Raw genomic sequence first — 27,741 nt, 5'->3', positions numbered from 1 at the left:
GATGGGGAGTGAGTGAGCGGCTGCGTGGTGCTTAGTTGCTGGGTGGGGTTAAACCACGACACCCTGCATATGTAGTTGTAGTAAGATAGGATGCTTCTGCAGTGGTTATACAGTCTAATTCTAACACATCAGTTTCCTCAGATATCAAAACCTGCTCTTCTTCCCTTTTAAAAATAATTTCATCCATATAATACCTTTTCCTCTTAGGCTTTTAGATGGCAGCCTATAACCATGGAGTCTAAATTTCGTGAGGTCACGTCATTTGCAAGGCTGGTTATTCCCACCTGAAACAGTGTTCATCTATATTCATTTACATTTTCTTGTTCGATTATTTTTAATCTTGGCTTTTCATTTTTCAGAACTAACCTTGCTGTTATTCTACAATTGTATTAGTTTATTACACTGAATTGTTGACACAGCTGGTAGGGAGCTAAGTGCTGTGGTTTCACACAATAAAATTTCAGACAATATGTGTAGCACTTCTTTTTCATACATATCATTTGAAAGCCATATGATTCACCAATATGTGTTATTGTTATCCACCCATGTGGGATACAATCTATTTTAAATTAGTGAAGTGACTTGCTAAACTCCCTGTAAACAATAAGACTGTGGGAAAACATTAAGTGCTATTCAGAAAAGAACATTGCTATACTGCCTTTTATCCAAAGGATCCCACAGTGCTATAGAGAATGAAGGGACCTGGCACTGCTGCCACCCCGTCTGCTCTTCAGCAGAGAACTCATCTTCACAATAGACTTTAGAAGGCAACTCTACCACTTAAAACTGGAGCAGGGTTTGGTGAAGATCGTAACTACCCACACTAGCTCAGTGTGCTAGGATGCAGTAAGTCACCGTGAGTGAAAAGTAGCGATGGACTTTGGGGTGTTTGTTACCAAAATCTTGATTTAACATCTCCTTTGGAAGCTTAGGCACAGAATCCAATATAATCGATTCACAGGTTGGTGTGCATCAGCCATTGTAATTGTTGAAGCACATGCACTTAGGGTATGGAAGTGTGAGGTAATGGGAGTGAGCTCAGCCTCTAACAGAAGGCATCAGATTATATTGGATTTACCAGAGAGAAGGAGCTTATGTATGGACCATTGCTGCAGCTCAGCTAAAGTATGGTAGTCATTTACAAAGTGCAAGAACAGAATTGTGTTTCCAAACTCTAAAACATGGCTCTTCCAACAATGCAGTGCCTAACCAAGCCTAGATACTGCTTTGATTTTGGTAAAGCCAGAAAACTGACTTGCTTTAAAACAGGTGAGGTCTTGAAGCCATTTTCCTAGGAATACATCTCACAGATTTTCCTTCGAGTAATCAACATGGCCAAGCAAGATGAAATGAATACACTGCAAGACTAAAATTAATGACTTTGGGTAAAATGAGGAGAAGTTCCTCATTTGTAGGGAAGAGAGCCTGTTCTCTCAGAAAGAGAAGACTATTCTTCTCCATGTTGTTACCCTCTAGATCTCCCAGTGTAAAGTCACCCTGTGGGATTCTGAGGTAGTGTGGCTGGAACAGGTCAGCGGGCGAAGGAGGGAGCCATGTCTCTTGAGGTTCTGCTCCACAACCAGGACACAAGAGAAAGCAGAATAAAATAACTAACCTGGAGATGATAACAAGCTCCCACCACATTGCACATTCTCTCTTTCCTGGTGGTTCACCAGCAGCTCTTGTAGGGCTCTTTGCCAGAGCTCAGCTCTACATATGCGAGGAAGTGTTGGACATAATCATATACGTCTTAGCAGATCCCTTGCCTGCCTTGGATTACAGATTGAACCCCAGTCTTCATCTATGGATATTCATTTTGGCCCAGGATGGCATAGAAAAGAGCAGGAGCCTATCTGAGCATGGAAAATCCCACCAACTCGTCTACTCCCTTGCCAAGGAGAACCTTGGAGAGATTTGTGTGTCCTTCTTACCACTTTGTGCAAAGATTCATCCAGTGTTGAAAATTTCATGCAGTTTATTGTTAATTTGCAGGGAAACTTTATTCTTCTTAACTCATCTGTAGAAACAGCAATTTGATAGAAAAGCTCCATTATGTGCATGCGGAAATGAATACAGGTAGAGTATGGGAAGGACAGTGCCTTTTACGAAAAAAAACACCACCCTATCTAAAACAGGAGAAACCCAGCAATAAAGCTATCCACTTTCTGAAACAGATTTTGTGAGGAAAATTAATGATCTATCTTGAATAACATACAAAAAGTTGTATCTGCAACAAAAACCACATAGGTGGGTGGAGAGTTACCTTGCTGTAATTTTCATCTGTTCTAAGAATTTGGTTGTGGTTGACTAGTTTAGTTAGCTGTAGCCAGAAATTTCCAACTGTAGATCAGTTTTCACCCACAGGATCCTCCTCTGTTTGATCTGCCAAGGACAGGAGCCACTTTGTTAGCTGCAATGACATGTGACAAGCTATGACTGGAAAACATTTATTTATTGGTCTGGACAAAGATATGAGCTGGGTTTCCCAGGATTAAAAAAAAAATAGTAGTCTGGGGGTTGACTGGGAAGTTAGGATGGACACTCACTGTTGCTAGATTACACCATATTTGTTACAGACGGGGTCTGGCACATGCTTGTCTCAAATCTTCCTGTGACTGGGGACAGACAGCACGGGCCTAATCCAGGATGTTCATGCCTGTGGTGCATTGGAAACCCTTCCTGTTTATAGACACACTGTTGGCATGTTACAAAGGCAGACTGGACTATGTGTGGATCTTTCTCTTTACTGGCTCGTTAAAAAAAGAGAAAAATATGAAAAAAGAGGGAAGTTTTTCATTTTGCTTTTCCATATAAATGTTTGTTAGTGAATACATTCTGAGTATTTCAATTACAGTTGATTCTAGTGTCTGATGCCAATATAACAGCTTAAGATTGTTTGCTTAATTCCTGAATATGTGCATTGTTTTTAGCAAACATTTTTAATTTACATGTTTGTCCTGCCTCTCTTCGAATCTCCCATTGGATTCAGAATGCAAACCAGGACAGGCAGTTTCTCTGCCATTCTCTTTGCAGATGTCTCTCAAAGAATCAGGAGTGAAAAGTGCCCCTACACCGGGTACAAAAGGGTTGATAAATTCCCCAGCATGCATGAATGTCTTACGCTGAAAGAGAGCGCTCAACACATTACAGGAACAGCTTACAGAAGCAGGGTGTGTAATTTTTAATAACTGGGATAAAAACCCTCAGTGACATCTTTAAAATATAAATGCCTTTTCTTGTTTCTTTTATTTCCCACCCCCCCTATTTTGCCTTTTCATCTCTTCTCCTTTCAATTCCATTAAGCTTCATTGTACAATAATGTATTGCAGTGGACTTTTTTCAATTATGTTTTTGATTTTTTCCTCCTTGTTACTATAAAACTCCAGATGTTTTGAGACTTCATGGTTCTCTGGATATTTTTTCCTTTATTTTAATCTTCTTTTGTAACATGCCACACATGTGGTATTTTGGCCTTTTAAGATGCTACGCTATGCTAATCAGCCATAAGTTTGGGGTTTTTTTTCTTTTTGTAATGACTTTTTTTTCCTTCTTGCTGTTGTTCTCTCTTTAATTCTCTCTTCTTTTTTTTTCCCCCCTTCTTTCCAACTGGTTAGTCCACATAGACCATAATGGATTCTCCCTGTGTCCTGGGGCTGCATTCATTATCTTAAGCAAATTAATTCTTCACTGCAAACTTGCAAACTCTTATACCTATAAGTAAATTATGAGCACCTATTCCATCTTGCATGTCAGTGAAATGCGTTCTGTACAGAACTGTTTGCAGTGTAACTGGCCTCCCAGACCAAAAGCACAGTCTGTTATTTAAAGATGTGACTAAAATGTGGACCAGAATACGAAGATGTAGGCAAGAGTGTAGGACAGAATTTCAGTAAAGTTTCAGCTGAGATAGGTGGAAATAGGTGATAAGTTAGTTGCAAACTGGAATTGAAATGTTTCCTTGGAAAGTGAGGTAAGACAATGACTTACTGATCCAGAGGAACAAGTTTTTGAAGTACATGTAGTAAATGATTTTTTTGCTAAAAAAAATGTAAAAGAACTGGAAGGAAGCATTTTAATTTTATTTGTGGTTCTTTGCTGGCACAGCTGGAGAGGCTTTTTAATTGATTTTGTTCAATCTTAATTTTGTCCCCAAAACAAGCAGATCTGGCTTCAGATATTGGAGCAGCAAATCTTGGATTGTGTGTTGTCCTTTAATTTCACATAGCTTGCTAGCTATTCAAAAAATCCCAAATAAATAATAGTTTCCCAATTACATATGAGGAAATAACGGACTGACATGTAGATTTCAGGAGGGATGTCTTCTTTGCTTATTACATGACCATATGAATTTTGCATTTTGTTTTTTAAAATGTTGCTCCATTCAATGTTATTTTTGCCTGCAAGCCATAATACTGCATTCAGTCCAACTGTAATGAGGTTTGAGAAAATTGTTTGGTTTCCAAATGACATATTTAGCAAAACCTTATGGCAAAATCTGTGGCTGTCATGCTGCTGATAGTAAGATATCCCCAACTTTTGTGGTTCATTCTCATATGTTGCAGCAAATAAATGCAAGTACCCCTGTTTTGACAATTGTTTATCCTTCTACTTGATTAAAGAAGGATTACTAAAAAGAATTTTAAGACTAGCAATGGGGTCTTGTGAAAATAATGGGATGCTCTGATAGTTTCTCAGATATTTGGGGGTTTGCTGGAAAACGTATGAAAAGCTGTTTGCTCACTGAAGTGCCTGACCTACTGGCCCTAGAAGAAATAAATCTATGAATATTTCAGTGCTTTGAACAACATTCACCCCTTTCTTGACAGATGATAATTTACAATTACATGAGCAAAACTTTTGAGAGCCAAAACATGCCAGTGCTACTTAGAGACGGGCTAAGACTCGGTGCCTGTCCTGATAAACTGGTGTTCTGCACTCGGTAGACGGCAGACCTTGAGAGAATGCCAGATATACTCAGGAACACAGGTAAAACTATCTTTAAAAAACAAAACCCAGAAGCCAAATCTAGGCTGCCTCTGCAGTCAGGGGAGAGGGACAGGCACCTACCGAGCAGGATGCATCCCACTGAACTCTTAGCTGCTGACCTCATGCTGGGCAGACCTGCCCTTCCCCAGGGACTTGGGGAGCTCAAACAACGAGGCTGTTCATTTTTTTTAGACAGTACAGTGAGAGCGGAGGAATCCCATCTCAGGGGATGTTGGCAGGCAGGTGGTTGGATTTTGCAGTCAGAGAAGTCTATTTGTGTGTGGAAATCACCTCACATGCAGAATCAGGCCTGGTTGCTGTTGAAAGCCTCATGACTTAAATGAGTCTGTTGTTACGCCTTGCGTGGGCCAGGTCTGCATTCCTTACGCACCCATAACTCCTGGTACTGCCAGAGGGGGGGTCAGGAATGTGGACTTGGGGGCTTATAAAATTCATAAAACTAAAATAAAAGAGACAGCCCAAAGTCTTGTTTAATTCAGTGACGTATGTTGATCAAACACCTCCTCCAAGATTTTCAGTGTATTAGTATTTCCCAGTTTCATGTTAATTAGGAAGTACGCAACCGGTCAAACAGCATAAAGAAAAATGAACTGCTGGTGTACAATGTGTTGATGTCAGATGGTTGGCTGTAATTACCCTAAAACCCAACAACGTGAAAGATGTATAGCATTTATACTGTGGCTTACTTTTCTAGATTTTTTTTTCTTTTTCCTGTTCTGAACCTTTTTACCTTTTCTTCTCCTACACACCAGCCATTGTACAATAGTCTGGCTAAAGCCCTAAATGCTTTTTTGTAATGCAAATAATAAAACAAGTACAAGCAATTTTTCCCAGGACTCAAATGAAATACCATGTAGAAGTGTCACTTTGCAAACATAAATTGTTCAGACTTCAAAAAAAACTCCATAGAAATTGGCAAGTCCTTTTTCTGTTCCAGGTATCTCCCATTATTTTGTTACCACAAAGGGAAAAAAGCAGCTTCTAACTATTTAGATCTATAAATTTAAATCTAGCTATATGAACTGGGATTCTTTAGGAAGTTGAGAGCTCAGTCCTATGGGTTGCTTTTTATGTACACAAATAGTTATGTTGAGTTTAATAAAACTCCTTGCATGAGTCATGTTACTCATGCGCAAGTATTTGCAGGATCAGGGCTTTACATTTTGGCTACAACAGAGACTTAAAAATTAATCCAATCAGGAGTTAGCTAGAAAAAACAAAGAACCAAATCAGGTATTTTGATTCTTGTGTTGGGTGGAACAACTCATGTGCTTAAGTTACTGACATTCATAACAGTTTGGAGCCTCGTATGCCTCCTGCCATGTCCCCAACATTAGGCTCAGTGTGCTATAAAACATTGATGCTGTTTAAAGAGCGGTCTGACTATTTCCTCCCCTCCAGAAGGGATACATATCCTCACAGGATCCTTTTTCTCATAACGTGTTTTTCAATAAAATTTTCCCAATTTTGTAATCAGTTGGGAAGAAAGACCATTTCACAATGTTCATAAGACTTGTAGATGTTTTGACCAGACATAAGATTTCCTATTGATAGTATTAAATGCTTTGGAATGAAATGTTTTGGGTTTTCCATCTGTAGGCTGTCTGAGATGTCAGCAGCCAATATGACCTGCTCTGTCCCTTTTAGGTCTATAAATAAAAGGCAGCTTGTTTAACTGATCTTGCAGCAGAGAGCAGAGGTGTATATTAATGAGCTTTCTCTAATGGCACACTGGACCTATTTAGCACTATGACTGTGAAGGCTTCTCTTTTTCAGTCATAACTCATTTCCTAAGAAAATGTCAGTTATTGCTTTACCTTATGGTCTGAGCTGTTTAGTTTATAGTTTATTTCTTCTGATCTGTACCACTGACAGATATTCTAGACATGACTGTGATTAAATGTGCTTATGAAAATGGTAAACATTTGATAATATAAACCCTCTTGGGAATATGCTGTTATTTCTGTATGGCAATATTCTCAGGTGCATTCGAAGTATAATGTGGAAGCAAAGAAAAAACATTTTAAGCAGTTACAGTTATTAGATTAAATTGGGGGTTTTTTTAGGAAAATTGTAATGTGTTTAGATCACTGTAAGATAATTTAGTGTTTTCATAAATATGCCTTTTAAATGCATGATATTGGAGTAGTTACACTCCAGTGAGTTTTTAGTGTAAAATAAAGGTAACATATATATTTCCATATGGTTGTGAACTAATTTAGTACCGTAAATTTCTACAACATATTTTTTCCTGGTAGAAACCCTATTCTAAAGCAGCAGTAGTTATAAAATCCAATAACTGCATCATGCTATTTACTGTAATCATGTGGCATTGTTTTGTGTCTGTGCTCAGATGTGTGTAGCATAGCAGTGTCTGAAGCACACATTAACAATCTCACAATAAAGACAAAAGTAGTAATTGCAATATAATTATTATTTTTATTGATGAACTTGTTTAAGAGCTCTGTTGACATTTACAGACTTTGAGGATCATGCAGCGTTTGTTACAGTTATCCCAGGCATCAAACGTCAACAAAATGTTTAAGATTGTAGGATTAAGCAGTGACAGATTGGGGCCAGATGTCTGGGAGATACTATTAAGTAGCCTTCTCAGTTGATCAAATAGCTCTTACCATCCTAAAGCCCTTTGGAAATTGAACATTTGTTCTTTGTAGTTGAAGCTGAGACACTTGTGGGATTGATGGACCTTCCTGGAGGTTATTTGAAAAGGAGAATGAGCACCCCATTTCTCCAGTAGTTTTATTTAGTGTGTATATAAACATAAATACACTCCAAGTAGCAAGGGTAGGTGGACAGGTTAAAAGTGTTGGTGAGTAGCAATGAAGCCCAAGAATTACCTCACAAAGTCATCCAAAACCAGTTTCTTCAGCAACCCAGTTGAAGTTATCTTGTCCTTGTACAACTGCACAGGTGAGACACTTCCACTATAGGGAAGCAGTGCTGTTTCCTCATGTGGACTTGTAGGGAAAAACTGCAAGGGACACAGTCAGCAGATCCAGCGAGAAATAATGGAGTTGAAATAGGTTTTCCTGGAGTCCTTCAGAGTAGAGACCTTTCTGCAGCTCTGAGTGGATTCTCTTAGCCCCGTACTTCTCACCTCTTTGCACCAACTCCTTTCCTCCCTCCCTCTCAGGCGTTTCACCTTTGTACATCACCTTCCCCTCTTCTCATCACTTGCCAGCAAGGTTCTTGCCCCTGCTCTTTTTCCATTGATTTTCTTCCTGTTTAGCCAACCCTACCTTTAGCAACCCTGCCTCCTTGAAAATATGACCGCTGGAGTCGTATCATTCTCTTTGCTGGTGTATTCTCCCACCTTACATGTTTAGACTGAATTTATCACAGCATTGGAACTGTCCCACTCTCTGTTATCCAGCTTAATAGAGCTGGATAGTATAAATAATATAAATTAGGAAATAATAATATAAATAAGAAAAGCCCTTCAAGTCCAGGCATATGTGGTAAGGGAGGAACCTGACTGCTGAAGGCATTAGACCCTTGGATTATATGTTAGTACCAAAAAAAGGCTGTTGACCACAGTAAAAGGATAATAAACTCATATTTGTTTGTAGCTCTGAGCATTTATGGTAGGGCCTGTTCCTTCTCTTCCTGAAGTCTCGATCCAGCAAACTCTTAAACATATGTGCTTTCATGTGTTTTAAATTAGCTTGTGTTTAGATGTTTTAGGACATTTGCTATTGGAATTTTTGCTACTGACATCAATGAGAATGGAGCTGGACCTTTAATTAGTTTGGATTATTCTGCATACTTTCCTACTTTGCATTAGGCTGTAGATATGGAGTTGAAGACTGGTAATCCATTAGAAAAACATTCTGAGGGTCAAGATCCTCCATTCGTGACTGAATAGCTGAGAAATGACTTGTGTGACCTCACAGGTCTTTCAGGCCTGAGACAACATGGAGACAAGAAGGCGGGTCACTGTAGTGATTCTGGTGCCCATGGGGTATAAAGTGTCCCAAAGACCCCATAACAAGGAGCGTTGTTATATAATGTCCTTCTGGCCTAGGTTTTTTGATGCCTGTACGTGAGAACCAGAAACTCCTTTCGGGAGGGGAGTGGAGCATGTAGAAAGGACTCGTGACAGAGTCAGGGGAGGGTCTGCTCAGGTAGGAGGGAAGGAATGGCACGCATGGGAGGATAGCATGAACAACTGAAGGGAAAAGCTTGGTCTGCTGCTCCCCTGGGATTCAGGTGAATGAGGTTGCAGAGCTGGGCTGCAAAATAAGTTTGTAGACTCTGGGTCTGATTCTCACCCTGCCGCGTGGTTAGATATTGGTGAGTAAAACTGCGAAGAGCTGGTCCATTGAACTGAAAATGAAAAGTATATTAGTTCAAGGGGGGGTGATACAACACTGTGGACACAACACTAATCAAAGGAGACTGAGGAGAAGGCAGGAGATGAAGCTGGGGAACAAAATGGAAACAAGTGATCTTTAGGACCTCAGAACATTAACTCCATTTGCCAGAGACTGGCTTTAAGGAATGTCTTACGAGAACTATGGATTTGCCAAACTCGGCTTTATTTTTCATGGACTTCAGCATATTTGCACATTTCGGATTGCTTCGTTCTGAATCCTTGCCAGATTTCTAGTGGTGATTAAGAAGAAAGTTTCTTTCTTTTTAAGCCTTGGTGGCTTGGTCACTTTCAAAACTCCCCCGCCTCCCTGCACCAGCAGAAGTGTTCAGAGGGGAGTCAAGGCCAAACAAACTTCTGAAGCCATAGACGGCATGTCTCCAGGTAATTCTGTGGATCTATCATGATAGTTGTGATGGGGAAAGGCGGAAATATATACATATCAGATAGTTGTCTGCACACATAGACCCAAATATGCCATTTAGACAGATTAAATATCTGCCCAGGGAGTGAAATATTTAGGGCAGTAAAAGCCATAGTGATCCTTTCATGTATGAGCAGCGGGGAAAGGCAGAAATTTGCAGTCTGCCAGGAAACCCTCTGTGTGGGTGCCTGTGTGCTGGAGTGCATTGGTGTGCTTAATTTGTAGTGTGCAGAGCCAATCCGCATCCAAAGGCAGAACACAGCCTGCAAAATGAAGTGCTAGCTTGAGAATCCAGATCACTTTGTTCACTGTGTTGAGATGCTTAAAACACACTAGTCTGAGCAGGATGTGACGGCCCTTTGTCCATCAGGAGTTAAAATTGCCTTTGTCAGGCACCAGGAGACCAGGTGCCTTCAGTTTACAGCATCTTCTAGGCTCCATCTGCATCTACTCTGCCTTCTTGTCCTTCTCCCTGCAATGCAGAGCTGATGCAACAGCTGAGTCAGAAATTTGCACGCACCAATGTATATAAGAGGTGTATGCATAACAAATGGAATGTGACAGGGATTGGCAAGACTGCAACTTCTGTGGTGCCATCTGAGGAACCACAGGTAGTGAATGGAAAGCTGCTGAACAAAATCCTGACTCAGCAGAAGGAAGTGACAAAACTCAGTGATTTTGTGAGGGTCAGGATTTCACTCGTTATGAGCAAGTATTGTACAGCAAAATCTGGCTTCCAGAAATAGTGGCTTTAAGACACACCTACCTTCTTTCAGAGTTGTTAGTGTTGATATGAAGGTGAATTGGGTTGTGTTTCTCAAATACATTCTTTGAGATCTCAAATCATAGAGGAGCCAGGGTTTTATCTATGTAGACACTAGAAGATCTGCAGTGCCATGAAGCTGCAATGCAGAGCAGGCGAAGTGTATGCACACCACCACACATGAGTATGTGTGCATAGAAGTATTTGTGCACGTGCGTAAGTATCTGAGTGCATTTGATGGGTTTGCTGGTGCATGAATGTGCATATGCATGTCCTTGAGCTCACCTGAGTTAGTTCTCAAAGCCCATCTTAGAGACAGTGCCTCCACTGCAGTCACCTGTTGTCTCTAACACTGAAACTTAACAGTGAGCAATGCAAAACACCCTTCCCTTGGCCTAGTAGCTGGAAATGTTAATTATTTATTTATTCAGATTTAATTTGAAACAATGACTTCCGTTATGAATGCTATGCAGCGTTTTATTACTGAGTTCTCTAATGAAACGGGTGCTTAAAAAGTCAGAATTGCTCAGGTTACTGATTGTATAAATGCTGAGAACAGATCTGAATGATACGGCTAGTAAAGAAAAGGGTGCAGAATAACAGCAGAGCTCCTTTGGACTGATCTTCAAATGGATCAGATCTTCTTGTAATAGTCCGTGCTCATCTGCTCCAGTGTATAGTATTTCAGACATCTGAAACCAGGTTCTTACCTGCCACAAATAGCTTCTCTTGCTCTCTGCCTGTAGCAGCTAATTGTTATTGCCCACAGTGTTCCTGTGCCAACTAACATCTAAGAGAACTCATCAGAACACTTGTTCTTTCTTTAAATTTTCTGTTCTGACACCATGTCTTTAAGCATTCAGTACTTCAGACAGAACGTGTGAGATATTTATAGCTCTTGTATTATTATTGAGCTACACACCATGTCTTCAGTGACAGATTAAATGAACAGCACAAAATGTTGTGTTTCATCCATAAATTTCAACAGATGTTTGAATGTTGGTTGATTTATTGCATGTCCAACTTGAATCTTACGCTGTTCTCATTGTGGCTGCACATGGCTTATTTAGTAGTACTTTACAACGATTTTTTATGACGTTTTTCAGTTTGAAGGGTGCAACAAGGCATTTTCTAGGCTTGAGAACCTTAAGATTCACCTCCGGAGTCATACTGGGGAGAAGCCATACCTGTGTCAGCATCCTGGCTGCCAGAAAGCTTTCAGCAACTCCAGCGACCGGGCAAAGCATCAGCGAACACACCTGGATACCGTAAGCATGATTTCATACTGGGAGTTGCACTGAGTTTTCCAATGGTCCTTGTACACAATCTGTTCTGCAACTGCAGGGTGACTTTTCACGAGGAGCATCTCAGAAAACTCAGCTACAGGCAACTGTACTTTTGTTTTGAATTGTATGTGCTTTGAGAAATGAAAAAGTCTTGCTCGCAGAAAGGCAAATTCAGCTGTCTAACTCATACTGAGGAATAAGTTACTCAAGAATAGGTTACTCAGGAATAAGTTACTCAGCAAACTCTCCCATTGTTCCTGTTCCAGTAAGAGGAGGCAGCAGTAGAATAAGGTATAGTATGAGTGAAAGCTGAGTCATTGCTGCTGTACTAAATGTGTGTCATTGTCTCGCTTCTCATCCTGTGTTGCTTCAATAAAGTCTGTTCTGAATGAATGCAAAAGCACTTCAGACATCTCAGTGGAAGGTAAATGCATCTCAGTTTTGGACATGATTTTTTAAAGGTAAAAATACATCTGTCTTATAACTAGATGAAATTTGTTAAGTACCCACCATCAGAATTAACTGCAAGAAACAAATTCTTATGTACAGTTGGTAGATTCTGGCTCAACTCTACAAGTCTTCTCACTTGTCTTGCAGAGAAGACGGGAGCCTGTCTAGTGTCTTAGGCTCTGATAAAATTAAATCACCATATTATGGGGAAAGAAGGTAATCAGACAACTTTGTAGACCAGTTAAGTCCTCAGCATAAAGCATGTAAAGAATAACCGGCAGAGTTGTTCCTTTGTCTTTTTCAAAGAAGTGAATATATGGTTTAATGTTTGGCCAAATGTTTATGGGGCAGAACTTTTGAGTTTAATTGATATTTACTTTTTAAGCAGTTACACATTTCAGACAGTGCAGCATTAAGGAATGTCTAATGTACATTATGCCTTGCAAAAACAAACAAGTAAGAGAAGCGAGTCAGTCACATTTTCCAAACCAAAGCACACTTACAATAACAATGTTTTATTTATTTGAAAGTCAACCTGAGATATTTGAATTTGTAATTAGTTCTAAAATGCGTCTCTTTTGAAAGTGGATATACTAAATTGGGTGCACAGTTTTGAAATGTAACTGCTTGAATCTAATAAATTTATTTTTTATTAGCCAATGTCACAAATGGAATGCCATTTATTAGTTTTGAAAGAGAATTCAAATGGTTACCAATATAAGCAAAAATTCTTATATCTGTTGATCTGTACATTATTGAAGACAAATCTCTTAACTTTCTATTTTCTTTTCTTCTCTCTTTATCTCTGTCTTTATTATCTGAAATGCTCATAAATCAGGAAAAAGGTACAGTAATCATTTTCTACTAACTTTCTTAAATGTCTAAAACCATCATCCATGCTATTCTGTTGCAGGTTCTTTAAAACTGTTTCTGTAGTCCTACAACACAGTAACTAACTTCTATTTACCTGGTTTAATTGAAGTCCGATGGTTTAGCTTAGTGTGTTGTATGCTTACATGAATGTGAAAAATAAGAGCTACAGGGTGGTGCTACTGTAAAGACTGCATGTTGCATTAGCTCAGTGGACAAAGTAACTGCTTGGAATGTCAAAACAAATAGCCATGAACCTTTTTAAGGGTAGTCAGATTTTCATCTAGTTTCCCTATCACTAAGTTGAATGATTCTATCACTAATTTGAATGACATCAATGATTTGAAAAATACTCTGCTAGTTTTTCTGCTGAGGGATTTGTTAAAGTTTTCCATAGTTTTTCCTCTGGTGTCAGTTCTCTGTGTTCCAGACACTCTCAATAAATCTGCTTTGCCCTGTAACTTTCTGGGTAGGTGCTGTGTTAGCCTGTAAGGTCATGAATTGGTGAATGATTCTATTATTCCTTCAGAAATTTCCTGCTGGCTGGACAGAGCAGCAATACTTATCCTCTGGAGGTACTTACAAAGAAAAGGGGTTTATATAGACTGCTCATTCCTTATTGAGTGCATTTGGAATTGGTTTTAAAGCTTTTCAATGTAGGTCACTCCATCATTTATCTTCTCCAAAAGGACAATCTGTAAATCATTTCAGAGACTTACTGGTGTCTGCTAGTTTGATTGAATCTCTGCTAAATCATCTGGAAGTAGGTCCTTCTCCTCAGTAGAAACAGAACAAAGGGAACATATCTGTCCTTTGTGGTAAAAAGGGCATGTCATCACTCCTCCAGAAGCAGAGCAACTTGTTTAAAGGACCTCACAGTCACTTCTCCCAAAACTGGTGGGGTTTTTTCCCTTTTGTGCATCCTCTTTCTGAAACCAAAGGGATTAAAGAATGTGACACTGAGGTCATAACAAACCAGTTTTCTACTTTGGGAAGACACCAAAAGGACTTACTAGTCCAAGTGAGAAACTAAGGTAATGTTGACAGATGAGGCAAGAAAACAGAGAAAAAATGAATGTTCTGCTCAACTTCAAAACTTTGTGAGCTTTGACTGTTTTGCTATCACTTAAGTCAATGGTTACTTAATAACAAGTGCCAGAGTCCGTTTGTTCAACTTGGTAATTGCACATTCATTTGGAGGTTGTGCTGTAACAGAGAGATAGTGTTTCACTTGTTGGGAGTAGGCATAACCAAGAGAACTCAGCGAGGCTTTCAGTCATTGGGACTCCAGAATCAGTGCTTAAATTGGAGCGCCCTTATTTATTTATTTATTTTCCTGTGAGAAGAGAGCACTGGAACTGCCTGCCCACGCTCAGATGGTGTTCCCAGGACATAGTGCTCATGCTGTGCCACAGAAGTGGCAAGCTCTGCCACATGCCAAAATCAGCTGGAAAGGTCTTCCCAACAAAATCAACAATAGAGTATTTTTCCTTCTGTACTGATTTGCTCAGATGTTAATGTTTGATGCAGGTTGCTTGGTTAGGAGTTACAAAAAGAAACATATTGCTGCTGTTATTCAAAATAGGAACAAGGTATGAAGGAAAACAAATGTGTGCTATACCACAAGTTTTGCTTTGCTGCATATGGAACAGTTGATGTAAAAACTATGTAAATCAGAACTCAAAATCAGAGCTTCTATATTTATAATTATACTAGGTGATCTCATGATCATTCTGTCTACTGTAAAGGCTAGAAAAAAAGTAATGCTCTCAAAACCCATCCAGTTACATCTCATTAGCATTTAATTCAGCCCAGTAATCAATATCCAACATGCCAGAGTATAGTTGTGTCAGGTGCTCTCAGTGCTTGCGTGGAGTGCAAAGTCAGAGCTATCAATGCAGTTCTTCTGTTTGCATCATGTCTGGCTTGTGTACATAGAAGAGACAGAGCAAATTTGGAAGCAGCAAACAGACCAAACAGCGCGTGCTTAACACTGTGTTTCACAGAAACGGCCGTCCTTCAGCGCTCTGTATGCTGATTGTAGAGATGCAGAGGAATATGAAATCTTTTCCCTTTTCTCACATTTACAGAAACCCTATGCCTGTCAGATTCCTGGCTGCTCCAAACGCTACACCGACCCCAGCTCTCTGCGCAAACATGTGAAAGCTCATTCAGCCAAAGAACAACAGGTGCGTAAGAAGGTAAGACCCACTAGGCAAAAAGTGACACATCTCCAGATCTCCTCAATATAGTTATTTTTAATTTACCTTTGGTTCACATATTTTCAAATCGGAGTTCTTCTGCAATATTGCCAGAAGAAAACTTAAGTTGAGCTAATTTTCCTGTTGGTTTTTAATCACTATTGTTAACCAGCCCACTTTATAGTTTCACACTTTCAAGGCTACCACCCTGTAAATTTCAGTTTGCCCCACACTTTGTCTCCAAGCATTTCTTTACTGTTCATCTTTCATACACAAGCTCAAATTCTGCTGTCATTCACATAAATGTCCATGCATTGAGTCTCTGCAATCAGCTAGTAAATACATGTTGGCAGATCATCTAAAACACAAATGAAACTAAGCTAGGATATTATGGAAATGACAGGAAAGGAGCACTTGTAATAGATGAGAATGAAAACCCCACTTTTCCCACCACATCTGTATTTTAAATGCATTTATAAATCATGCCAAACCCAGACTGCTAGTTATGTTTTCACTCATATTAGGTTCAAATCAGTATTTTGGTTTCTGTGGGCTAAATCCTAAGCTCATTTTTGAATGGGGATGCTTACAGGCACCAGCCCAGGATCAGAGACTTGTTTATTACACATTTGTACACACAGTTTGTACACACAGTTTGTAAAAAGATGATTGGGACCTCACAGAGCTGGTCTGTGATGGGACAGACCATGAGCGTACTTCAGGCCCAGGAGTGGAAGGGAATGCAAGCCTTAGCGAGCAATTACAATTAGTTCAATAAGCAGCAATGACGTCTTCCCCTAGCTGCTTCGGCACTGCCAAGAGCATCACGGATGAGACAGCAAGGCATGTTTAAAGGATGGAGGACAGAGCAGAAATGACAGCCTGGCAAGATAGAGCTAGGGAGCAGCTAGTTTGGAAAAATGTCAAAGGTAAGAACTAGAAGTACTGGACAGCAAAGAGAGGAACATGTGGAGAAAAGAGACAATAGCAGAAGCCAGGTGATCTTAGCTGCAAAATTTGGGATGAGCGATGGAAGAGTGAGATGGATGTCAAAAAGGCCTAATTCTCCTGCTTGACCACAACTGTGATGAGTTCATACTGATTTGTCCTTGTGTCAGCCATGCCCCTGTCTTACACCCCTTCCCTCCTGCTGCTTCTCAGCATGAATTTTATCCCCTACACTTTTCACTTGGCTAGATTCAGCAATCTGAGCTTATGGTCCCCTCCTCTAGGACAGTTGTCTGTCCCCCAGTTCTTCCTGTAACCCTTCTCTGTGTCAGGTGCATGCAATCTGAGTAACAGTTCCTAGAACATCAGTGTCCAGAGTTGTGCACACTACTTCAAATAGCCAGTCAAGAAACACTCATTACATGCTGAACTTTGTGCCCGGGAGTAACACTATCCATGCCTAGCACCCATCCAGATGTCCACAGAATCAAGTCTGTTGTCTCTGCATATATCAGGTCCAGTCAGAACTCTTACTTAGCCTGGCAGGACTGGAAAGGACTGCCTAGTTTTCAAGCCCAATTTTGTATTATCAGGCTGTGTGGTTTCACTACAGCTCTCTAGAAGGCTCCACAGGCTGTGCCGTGCACATGCCTCCCATACCACAGATTGCAAAATTCCCAACACTTCCTTAGAGCAACCTTTAGGTCTTAATGAGACTAAGAGTCAGAAAGCCATAGCAGTAATTGGCCACAGAAAGAGGTTGACTGTGGCACCAAAGTCTTTTGCAACAGCAAGATCTTTGCGACAGGAAGATTTTGTTATATGAAATTCTCAGCTGATTGTGGAAAGCAACCACACTCCCTATTCCAAAGGAGAGAACCTCCCCATCTTTCCTTCCTGTGGCTGCTGATGTACTTCTTGGGGGAAGGAAGGAGGGAATTATTTCCTAATACCAAACATGGGTATCATCTGTTCAGTTCTGTGTACTGGGCTGAATGCATTAACATGTTAACATCCTTTACATCTGGACAAAGGAACAGTCCCCACTGTTATGCCCTGTCACCTGCTGAGACCTATTACCAGTTCTACAGAGGAAGGTGGGGAAAAAACCCTAAATCCAAACTTTGCATTAAGGGGCACAAAGTACTTCCCGCACAAGCAACGGGAGGCCTTAAGCATAGAATCAATACAGGACAAATGTAGTACACGCAAATTGCAAACTCAGTCTGCTTGGATGTACCAAGATGTCGAATATCCAGGGCTTCATATCTCTGTAATCTCCTAGGAATTTTCCTGCATGCATATATATACCCTCCCATAGACTTATCAAGTCTATCTTAAAATAATGTTAGTTCCTTGCCTCCCACACCTTATTTGGTAGACCAATCTAAATCTGCACTCCTCCAGTGGTTTGGAATCATCCTCAGATTTCCTGTCTCATTTATTCGTGATAACTTTATGAATACTTGATCCTGTGTCTTTTTTCCTTGAACTTAAAAGGCATCTGAAAAAGTAGCAGATTTAAAGTGCATTTTGATCAGGCTCTCTTAAAAGGGACCAAAGCAAATCTGACTCATAAAGAAATAATAAAAACCCCCAAATATTTCACTTAAACATATTATAGGAAAAAAACCCCTCTCAAAACTAAGTAAATCTCACTGTTATTGAAATGATGACAGTCTACTTTGGAAAAAAGGGGAAAAGATTTGTTTATACTCACTTGCTCATTTTTGGTTATAACTCAACAAAGGCAGTTGTCTGTTGGTATCAGCATCCCAGGAGTTCTGAGTGGAAATGACTTAGCCAAGAAAGAAAAATTAACAGGCTGCTCTGCCCACATGTCTTGGTTGAGATATGCTACCAAAATGTGCCATCTCTGGTATAAAATAAAATGCCTGAGCTTAGACTTACATCAAAGGAATCCTGAATATTTAGTTCAACCCTAGAAGGTGAATGCAGTGGTAATATTTGATTATTCTGCAAGGCTTTACAAGAACAAAATAGGAGAAAGTTAGCTGTTAATTTAGTAGTAGTTTAAGTTTAATTGGCTGCAGATGCACTTTGTGATCCAAATGTTAGATGTTTATCTTCAACCAACAAATGGCTATATAGAAGAATTCTAAATAGGTTTGCCTGGACCTTTTATTTAGAATAACCAAACCCAGGGGAGATCGGTATGCAAAACTGTAAATGTAAAGACAGTAACTATTTATTAATGGCTATAGAATATGATGGCTGTTTGTGTAATGTGAGCACTATATTATGACAAAAGCTTGGCAACATCAGCATGTTTGAAAGAGAATTAGAAATGCTTTTCTTTCTTAATTCTCCTCTCCTGCTGTTTTTAATATGATCGACATTGTGGTTTTCAAGAGTTTGCTTCAGACACTTTTGCCAGAGCTTTAATTTACATGGAAAGCAGCTGACATATTGGTGATATCTCTTACACATTACTGACAGCGTATTATTCCACCAGTTCTAATCTGATAAGCACAAATGCTTTTCTTTCCCTATCAAATGTCTTTCCAAGTGTCACAGCTACAAGGTGATGCAATCCTTTTGCCACAGAACCCAAGAAACTACAGAAAATATGCAGTTAAATTACTCAGGAAGGTTTGAAGAAACACAGGGCACATTATTTTCTGAAGCAAACTGTTGTTGCTTTAAGATTAGCATACTTCACTTGTGTGCTTAAGAAAACCAAAATTATCTCTATTAAGAATACCAAATAATAGATACATCCTTAATTACACCAAGTTCCTAAGAATGACATTTTGTTCCTTCCTTCTATACATAGTCTTTAAGCAAAGAGACATAGGAATTTAATTCAAAGTCATTTGGTTTAATTTGAAATAAAATGTTTGTTTTATCCTCCTCTTGTAGCTAAATTCATGTACTGATATCGAACAAGATGTACTAAGTGAATGCTTAGCTATACAACAACTCCACACATCTTCACAACACATTTTGGATGGGAAGTGTGGTAGATCTGTAGGTCATCATGATTTAATTACAGGTAAGAATACTTCTAATAAGTATGGTGCTAAATATGTCATATAATACAGGTTTTAAAACAGAAAAGCTTATGGGTCTGATTTGCCGGTATGGAAGATGAAAAGTAACCCAACACCAAGCCACCAAATAAAATCAAATAACTTTGTGAGTTGTTTGCTAAGGCCTGACTTTTTTTTTCAGAGCTAGTCAGCCAAATAGCTTCTACCAATTTCATGTGAAGGGGGCAGCAGCCCTGCTGAAAGTCAGCCTCTATCCATTTGTTCTCTTTTAAAAAGTTTGCCTTGGCTTCAGCAGAATGCAGGTGCATGAGCTTTGCTAAAGCCAAAGGAGTGCTCTAGCAAAGACAAAGGCACGCAACAATAAGGTTTTCCAGCTTTTCAGGAGCTGCAGAAAAGTTGATGAGGCTGTGTATTATCATGCACTGTGTGATTATAACAGATAATATGGTGATGTATGAATGGAGCAAAAGCTTAAATTTGAAATGTCAAACATGTTGTTTTAATTATCTTTTCTAGTATTTAATCTTTCTTTCATTCTTTCTTGTCTGTCTTTTCTTTCTTTCTTGTGGTTTGAACAAGAGCTGGCCCCTTTCAGGGACCTTAGACTGTTCTATATACATTTTATAGGAAGAGAAAAAGATGCTTCCATTCCCTTCTGCTGAAAATAAGATCTAGGTTTACAACCTCAGCAGAGGATCCTGAATCAGGGATGTAGCAATCTCAGGTTTAGCCAGCAGAGAGAAAGAGGAACTCTCAAAGGCTGCCAGTTTAACTGTATTCTGCCTCACCCTGTGAAGGCACCCATATCCCTCCACTGATTCTCGAGATTAGAGTGGGAAACCTTTCGCTTAACTGTTTTCACTCTCAAATCTCTTTCTGTCCATGTAACTATTTAGCCCTTTTTCTAATTTTGTTTTTTTTATTTTATTCTTGGCTTCAGCAACATCATGTATTAGTGAGTTGCAAAGCCTACACTTTTTTGAAAAAATACTTTCCTTGCTTAATTTTGCATGTCTAACTTCTAGATGACGTTCAATGAGAAGAATATGCACATAGACTCTTACTTGCTCTGTTTTGGTGGAACCTACTTTTGGAGAAGTTCATATTACTGCGTTTGAAACTTCTCTAACTCTGTAATACTCATTTCGGGATGAGATAACCAATACTACGCACAAAATTCCATATTACGCCATTCACTTGATTTATAAGCTGTTATTGTTGCATTTTCTTGTGTCATTCTGTCATGTTCCAGACGCATCCCAATATCTTATTCATTTTTTAATGGCAGCTGCTATTAGAAATGGGATGGATATATGGCAACATTTTATATCTAGCACTTTGTATGGTCTGGAGAGCATCTCCAGAAAAAAGATGTAACAGATATTCATCACTTTTTTGTTCTATAATTGTTTAAATAATAATGCAAACTAAATGCAGTTTTGGACAGTCTGTTCCTAATTTTGGGCAGGAATGTGGAGTCTGGTATATCACATGTTATGCCTAAGAGCAGAGGACAGTTTGAATCATAGAATGGTTTGGGTTGGAAGGGACCTTTAGAGGTCATCTAGTCCAACCCCCCTGCAAGGAGCAGGGACATCTTCAACTAGATCAGGTTACTCAGAGCCCCTTCCAACCTGACCTTGAATGTTTCCAGGGATGGGGCATCCACAGCCTCTCTGGGCAACTTGTTCCAGTGCTTCACCACCCTCATTGTAAAAAATGTCTTCCTTATATCTAGTGTGAATCTACCCTCTTTTTAGTTTAAAACCATTACCCCTTGTCCTATTGCTAGAGGCCCTATTAAAAAGTCTGTCTCTGTCTTTCTTATAAGCCCCCTTTATTGAAAGGCCACAATAAGGTCTCCCTGGAGCCTTCTCTTCTTAAGGCTGAACAACCCCAACTCTCTCAGCCTGTCCTCATAGGAGGAAGTCTTGGGATTGCAGAGCAGAGCTGAGGTGAGACACACAAAGGCAGGGATGCCATTGTTGAAGACTTTACTTTCAAACTTGGTCAATATTAGAAAATGTTCAGTGCTATTAAAATCCAAAATTATTCATAAAATGATTTAGCTTAGAGCTAAATTAATCTATCTTGATTTAAGATGCACTTTATCCTCTTTCAATTCCACTGTGGAGGAGAGGCTTGACTTGGTATTACTAAATATGTTTTAAATTGATATAGTAACTCAGTACAAGCTTTCCAGACAAACCCTAGCTTGTTTCTGATGAGGCTTAGAGAAATCCAATGGTAAACTGGGATTAGAAAACAGAAATGCCTCGTGCTAGTTCCCCTGCACCAAGGGAAGACCTGATACACTTTATTAATATATTTTGCTTTGTAAGAGCAAAGTAATAAATTACTAAAAATTACCTAGGCAAGAATCTCCTGCTTTTTTTTCCTCACTCCAAATCTTAAAAATAAAAACAAAAAAATTTATCCTGCTTGACATCTGTTCTCCTTTCTAGTTCAAGTTGCACTAAAATGTTGGAATGCAACTGGTGAACAGAATGGAGTAGAAAGGGAAATAACCCATCATTTCTAACATTGGTCCCCTGGGAGTCTGCACTCATGGTTTATATGTGGCTCCTCAAAAAGTGGCAGAAAGCTGGAAGGACTTGGGGGGATTATGTCCATTCTCTGCCTTTGTCATCTTCACTCTTAAGATCTGTGAGGGCAGCACGTGGCCTCTGCTCTCCATGCTTGACAGTCTGGCATAGTTTGAAGCATGGCTTGGCCTCTTGCTTTCAGGCAGGACAGGAAAGACCAGTGACATTTCCCTCAGAACAAGCTGTACTTGAGAACCTCAGAAATAGCCTCAGATTTCAAGTGACAACAATAAAACAGGAAAAAAGTTATTAGCTTACAGATAAACAGACCATCCGTAACCTCTCAGTGTCATTTCTGAGAACCTCTTGTGAAATTAAGGATTTCGTCTCAATAATGCTGGCTTTCTCTGATATGATTTCTTTGCTGATTATATCAATCCATCATCAGGATGTTGTAAAAAAACCTAGTAAATCTTCCCTGATAGTTCCATCGGGTCACCCCGTATGAGACCCTATCACATGCACAGCATGAAAAAGTGCCAGGGAAAATAAAACAGTCTTTCAAATTTTGATTTACAGTGAAACAAGTTGCTTCATACTATGTGTAGTACAACTCCATAGGCAAAACTGTTCCACTGTCATTATTTAGGGCATATAAGCTAAAGTGCTGATCCTTACAGAATTAAAGCATAAGGACATTCCTGCTGCCACCTATAGTCTGCAATGATTGCACATTTGGTCTTTCAAATACGCAAGAGGTAATATTTCTGGAGAAATCAGCTATAATACTCTGTATAGGATATGTATGGATAAACACAGTATATGATGTCCTCTTGAATCCACTTGAAAATATGAAAATGTTCATGGTTTGGGTTTTTGTTTGGAGTTTGGGTTTTTTCTTTTTTCCTTTTTTTTTTTTTTTTTTTCCCCAAAGAAACCACATTATTGATGTGCAGAGCTCTGGGATTTAGGGATCACTTGGATTCCTGGAGAGTTTCAGTTTTGCCTTTCTCCAAGTTAAAGCACATTTTAAATATGTCAGGGATGAAAGCCAATCACAGAAAAAATGAAATATTTAAAAAGCTCCCATCCCTTGTGTCTGACTTCAAAGCAGGTTTGTGCTTAGGACTGGGTAAGACAGTGAGCAAAAGAATGTTTTGCAGTCAGAGGAACCCATTGTTTGCTTAGATCTTCCTCCTTTTTTCTTCCTCATAACTAAGATGCTTCATGGCTGCACACATTCAACTCTAGCTGTGCCCAAAAGCTCGTATTGCTCTCGCTGCAAAGGAAGTGTCTCCATTTAGGTAATTCCACTCAGGCATTTTCTCTGGGCATGTTTTATTATTGTTTTGCTGGTCTCAGCATAAAGCTGGGGGGAAAAAAAGCTGCTAGTCACAGATGCTCAGAGTACTGTTTTGGCAACAGATGTTGAGGTTAAAGGCCAAGCCATTTAAAATATTGATTGATGACATATATTTACAAGCTAAGATGGTCAATGCATGAAGAGCCCCAAGGTGCACAGTCCTGTAGTGGCTTGCACTTGCAGGAGTAGTCATTCATAACAGCTCCAAAGGCTTCTGTGTGACTTCAGGTACTCAGAATATTATAGCTTGCTGCTGAAAAGAAGGAAGAAAAACTGTAAAAGAAGTGAAACTTTAGAAGTAGTGAAAGTTATACTGAGGCTGGAATAGCAACTGCGCTTCCCCCTTTGACTTCTTCCGTTGTAGAGGCACGTAGTTTCCTCGGCAAGGATCCATGCAGCAAAGGGAGCATTTCTCTCCCCTCAAACAACTCTCCCTTTCTGTTAGGGCTGGCCAGTGGGAAGGACCCTACACACCCTCATATCTGCAGATACCTCCTGCTTCCCTGAACAAGGCAGTTCGCTCTCCCCTGACAAACTGCCACTGCCAATATTTCCTTTTAAAAGCACCATCTTTGGGCTTAACACCCATGAACATACCATTAGGTAGTCATGGAATCAGAGTGACAGCAGCTCCAAACTTTGAGTGTCTTAAGGCTGGAATAAAAATATGCACATCAAAACTTTTACAGTCAGAACGAATTCCAGTAGCAGCATAAATGGCTGATAGCATTCATAGTGCCTAGTATAGTACAACCTGCACAGTGCCCATGGCCAGAGGAAGGTCTGTCCCTCTGAAGGAAGTAAAGTTAATGTTCTGTTGGAGCGCCCTTGTTTTGCACTGTGTAAGATAAATAACTTTTAACTTTAAGTAAGTCCCAATTTGGTTCTCAGTGACTCAACAGAAATGACTAATGTCTCATTGCAGACTCACACGGAATCTTGTAGTAAATCCCGTCTTCCATTGTGTGTGCCACATGGCCCTCGAAGTACTCTTAATTACAGGCAGACAACCCATGCAAGCGAAGCAAGTGAACAATAGGGTCGATTCTTTGTCTACGTTGGCTCGTGTTTTGGCTTTCTCGCTACCCAGAAGCTTCAGGGGTGGATGCAGCCCTCATCCAAATGGTAGGCTGTGCAGTCTCAGAGCCTCACCACCAGGCCCAGGAGCACACGTCACCGTGTCTGACACCAGAGCAGCCTTGCGCAGCTCCCCCCATTCCTCCCAGTAGCCCTGTGTCTGAGGGATACACGCTGTACAAATAGGGACTGTGGATTTAGTCTCATTTCCTTAGGAAGCAAGGCTTATGTAATCATTTGCTCGCCTCTCCGTCCACATCTGTGTCAGTCCCCCTCCCCACAGTATTTTTTTAAATCCATTAGCCAAGCTCAACCGCATTTGACAAACGCCTCAGAGATAATTGCGTTCTGACAAGTTTCATGAATACTGGCAGCTGGATACCAGAGAGTGGCACCCAAAATTAGTGTTCCCACTGTGGGAAAAGCAGGCAGGGCTCAGCTGTGACACATGCTGCTTGGCAGCAGGCAGCACACGTGTAGCGCCACATTTGTCAAAGTGTCACAGAGGATATGGGGACAGCTGGGTTTGCCCTGACGTGCTTCAGCCGATGTTGTGGTGGGCTGCTGATCTAGCAATGCCGTGGAGAGGGGGTGTCATCGCAAGGGGAGCCAGCGGCTTCTGGGGTGAGGCAGCACAAGCTGTGGTGTAGAAGGGGGGTCGGGGGGACGAGCGATGGCACGTGTCAAACTGAGCATGAGTGAGGGCGTTGTGGTAAATAAAGATGTAGGAAAAGGAAAACTCACTGATGAATAAACCCTGCAAGCCTCCGCACACACATGCTCCAAGGAGGGGCCTTTTCCAGAGAAGGTGTGATCAGTAAGTCAAAAGATGGATAAACTCAGGGTGGATGGGAGAAGCCCTACTTTAAATAGGAGAGGAGATCCACAGCAATACATCTTTTCAAGCCCAAGAGTGGGCAATGGCTGTCCACCCTAGTAGTTCCACAGCTGGGTAAGCTCCTCTGCATAGTGGTTGGGCATGGCAGAAACTCAGGGTGACAGGGATTCTGGTTTCATTCAGTTTTCTAATGGGGTGGCTTTGAGTGCATGGGATCATGCAGGACTCGCCTCCTGGACATACAGATGTGTGGGGTGGTTTTTTCAACATTTTCTTGCTTCTCTAGAGGCACAAGCTGATTGTAGGTACTCTGCTACTCTTTCTCATCTACCTCAAGCAAAGAGTTGAACTATCCTCAGCAGTTGAGACAGTATGGAAGGGGCCACGAGAGACCTCTCAAACATTCATGAACTGTTCAGGGGTGGGATTGTAAGATAAAACATTTAAGTGTGTTTACTGGCCACCACACTCCTAAAACTACCTTTTGAGGGTGTTTGAGCTTGTTGGGTGAGTTATTGACAGGGGCCAGTAATAGTCTGCTAGACTTAGAGAGCATAAACATCTCTTTTTAGGTTCAGCAGTTTCCTCCAGGCTGTGCTGCCAATATAACTGAACTGCATGTTGTAGGAAATACAGGTGAAGTGTGAAATGACACTGTACAGTCAAGGTCAAATTGGTATTTGGCTCATCTGCCAAGCCTGATTGATAATGAATGTATGAACAGTAAGGATTTGGGGGAAGTGGAAACTATTGTATTATAAAATGAACTGAAGCCACCAGTAGAAAAACGACATTTTCACAGTGTAGCATCCTAGCTACTGACTTACTGTTATCAGGAGAGGCTTTGACAAATAAATCCTAGCATCACCTGGGAACATCTGACTTCTTAAAGCCCCTTCTGTCTGGCTTTCAATGCAGAAAGCAAGTTGGTTTCACTGGCTGGTTGACAAATGTTCTGTCTAGTGGGAGACAGAGATGATGTGGTTCATTTTTGTTGCTTTAGATCTGTCAACAGCTGAGGACTCATTGTTCATGAGAGGTTTTTGACTCATCTGAAGTCCCTGACAAAGGTGGCTGGAATCTTGCCTTAGTGGTTCTGCTCTTCAGTCGCACAGAAACAGATGCTGACATTCAGCCATGCCTTATGCACTCAGAGGGCTGTCACACATTCCCCACGGCTCCAGATTTTCGTGATGTTTTCTGCTTGTTCCATGTCACTCGGAGGGCTTGGGAGGAGTGCCATCCAGAATCCTGTCAGTGACAACGGGACACGTCCAAGCATAGCTGACACGCAGCTCTGTATTCCTGAATGTGTAGCTCTGCACACAATGAGTGGGAGGGGAAAGGTGAATGCTACAGGAGGAGAGAAAGCAAAGAAACTAGGCCTCAGAGGCGGGTGTGGGGTCTTCTGTGCTGCAGCTGGACACTGTGGGAGCTGGCAAACTTCATTTGCTCCCCACAGCCTTCAGAGTACAGTGGCTGCTCTAGTCCTTCTCTGTGTGTAGATTCCCTGGGAGGCTTGCCCTGGTGAGCCAAAACGCTGGGAGATGTGTTGTAGGCAAACTTTAAGAAGAGGAGGAGAAGGGCAGAGGAACTGAGAAAGGAAGAACTAGACTTTTCCAAGAATTGCACTTACTAGGAGCCAGTCCTGTTTTCCCCCTGCCATAGGGTGGCATTTGCAAACAGTGTTCATAATGCCAGGCAGCAAGCACTTCTGCAGTCTCCCCTCATTGCAGACGCCTGCCCTCAGTGCAGCCTTCATGCCAGAAGTCAGTGTCAAGACCCTGACCCCTAGATAGGCTAGACTGTCTCAGTGCATGGCTTACTCTTTAGAAGGGAGACTGTAAGAAAAAACTTAATAGCAGCATCTTAATTCAAGAGTCCTGGACAAAGCTTCCTCAACAAAGTATGTGCTTGAGGGCATGATAGACACTTGACTCTTGGTGCCTGACTGCCATCATAGAGGAGAATAGCAAGAGTCTTAAAAAAAATGGAACATCAACACTCCTTCGGTACCTCTGTGTACTAGTAAACCTTTTGTTTTCATGGTCTCATTAAAAATTTCTCCTCACTCCGCATTTAATTTATTTGGGTTTAATTTGTATCAATATGTGATATTTTTAAATGGTCTAGGATGTCCAGCAGCATACTAATTGGAAGTCAAATTAAAAAGTTTTAAATGAACAACAAAAAAACCCCAAATCCTGGTCCCCCTTACACAAACACAGTGCATTGAGTTCAGTGTCTAATGTGGTGTTGGTAAGGTATTATGTACAACTCTGCTGTCAATATGAGCTCCATCATTCTGCAAACAACGAGCACTGTCAGTTCTCAGAACTATCGTGAAGGCAGGGTGAGAGTCCTGCCACGTCCTGCCAGCTGCTAGGAGGAGTGCTTACAAGTCTGCAGTCACAGCGAGGAAGAAACTGACCATCTGAGAGGGTTGGAGAGGAGACAAGCATGTGTCAAAATACCTTGATACAGCTTTGAGTGCTGTTCCAAGCCCAGCAGCATTCACTAACGTACTGGGTCTCTGAGTAAGTGACTCCCCCTGGCAGTAT

The 27,741-nt window shown here is 40.7% G+C and overlaps 1 protein-coding gene across 4 annotated transcripts in view; it reads left to right on the top strand.

Moving 5' to 3' along the window:
• GLIS1 (GLIS family zinc finger 1) overlaps window positions 1–27,741 on the top strand; it is a 205,837-nt gene that overhangs the window by 150,747 nt on the left and 27,349 nt on the right. For 2 of the 4 annotated variants that reach the window (XM_075037621.1, XM_075037619.1), the window contains exons 4-6: window positions 11,694–11,855; window positions 15,284–15,382; window positions 19,226–19,358. In XM_075037621.1, coding sequence (XP_074893722.1) covers window positions 11,694–11,855; window positions 15,284–15,382; window positions 19,226–19,358 — 394 coding nt within the window. Of the gene's footprint in view, window positions 1–11,693; window positions 11,856–15,283; window positions 15,395–19,225; window positions 19,359–27,741 lie in introns of all 4 variants that reach the window. The other 2 variants (XM_075037620.1, XM_075037617.1) reach the window with 1 other exon arrangement.

The sequence above is a fragment of the Buteo buteo genome, chromosome 10 (assembly GCF_964188355.1).
Source record: "Buteo buteo chromosome 10, bButBut1.hap1.1, whole genome shotgun sequence".
In the NCBI taxonomy this organism is placed as follows: domain Eukaryota; kingdom Metazoa; phylum Chordata; class Aves; order Accipitriformes; family Accipitridae; genus Buteo; species Buteo buteo.
This window is presented reverse-complemented; position numbering and strand designations above follow the sequence as displayed.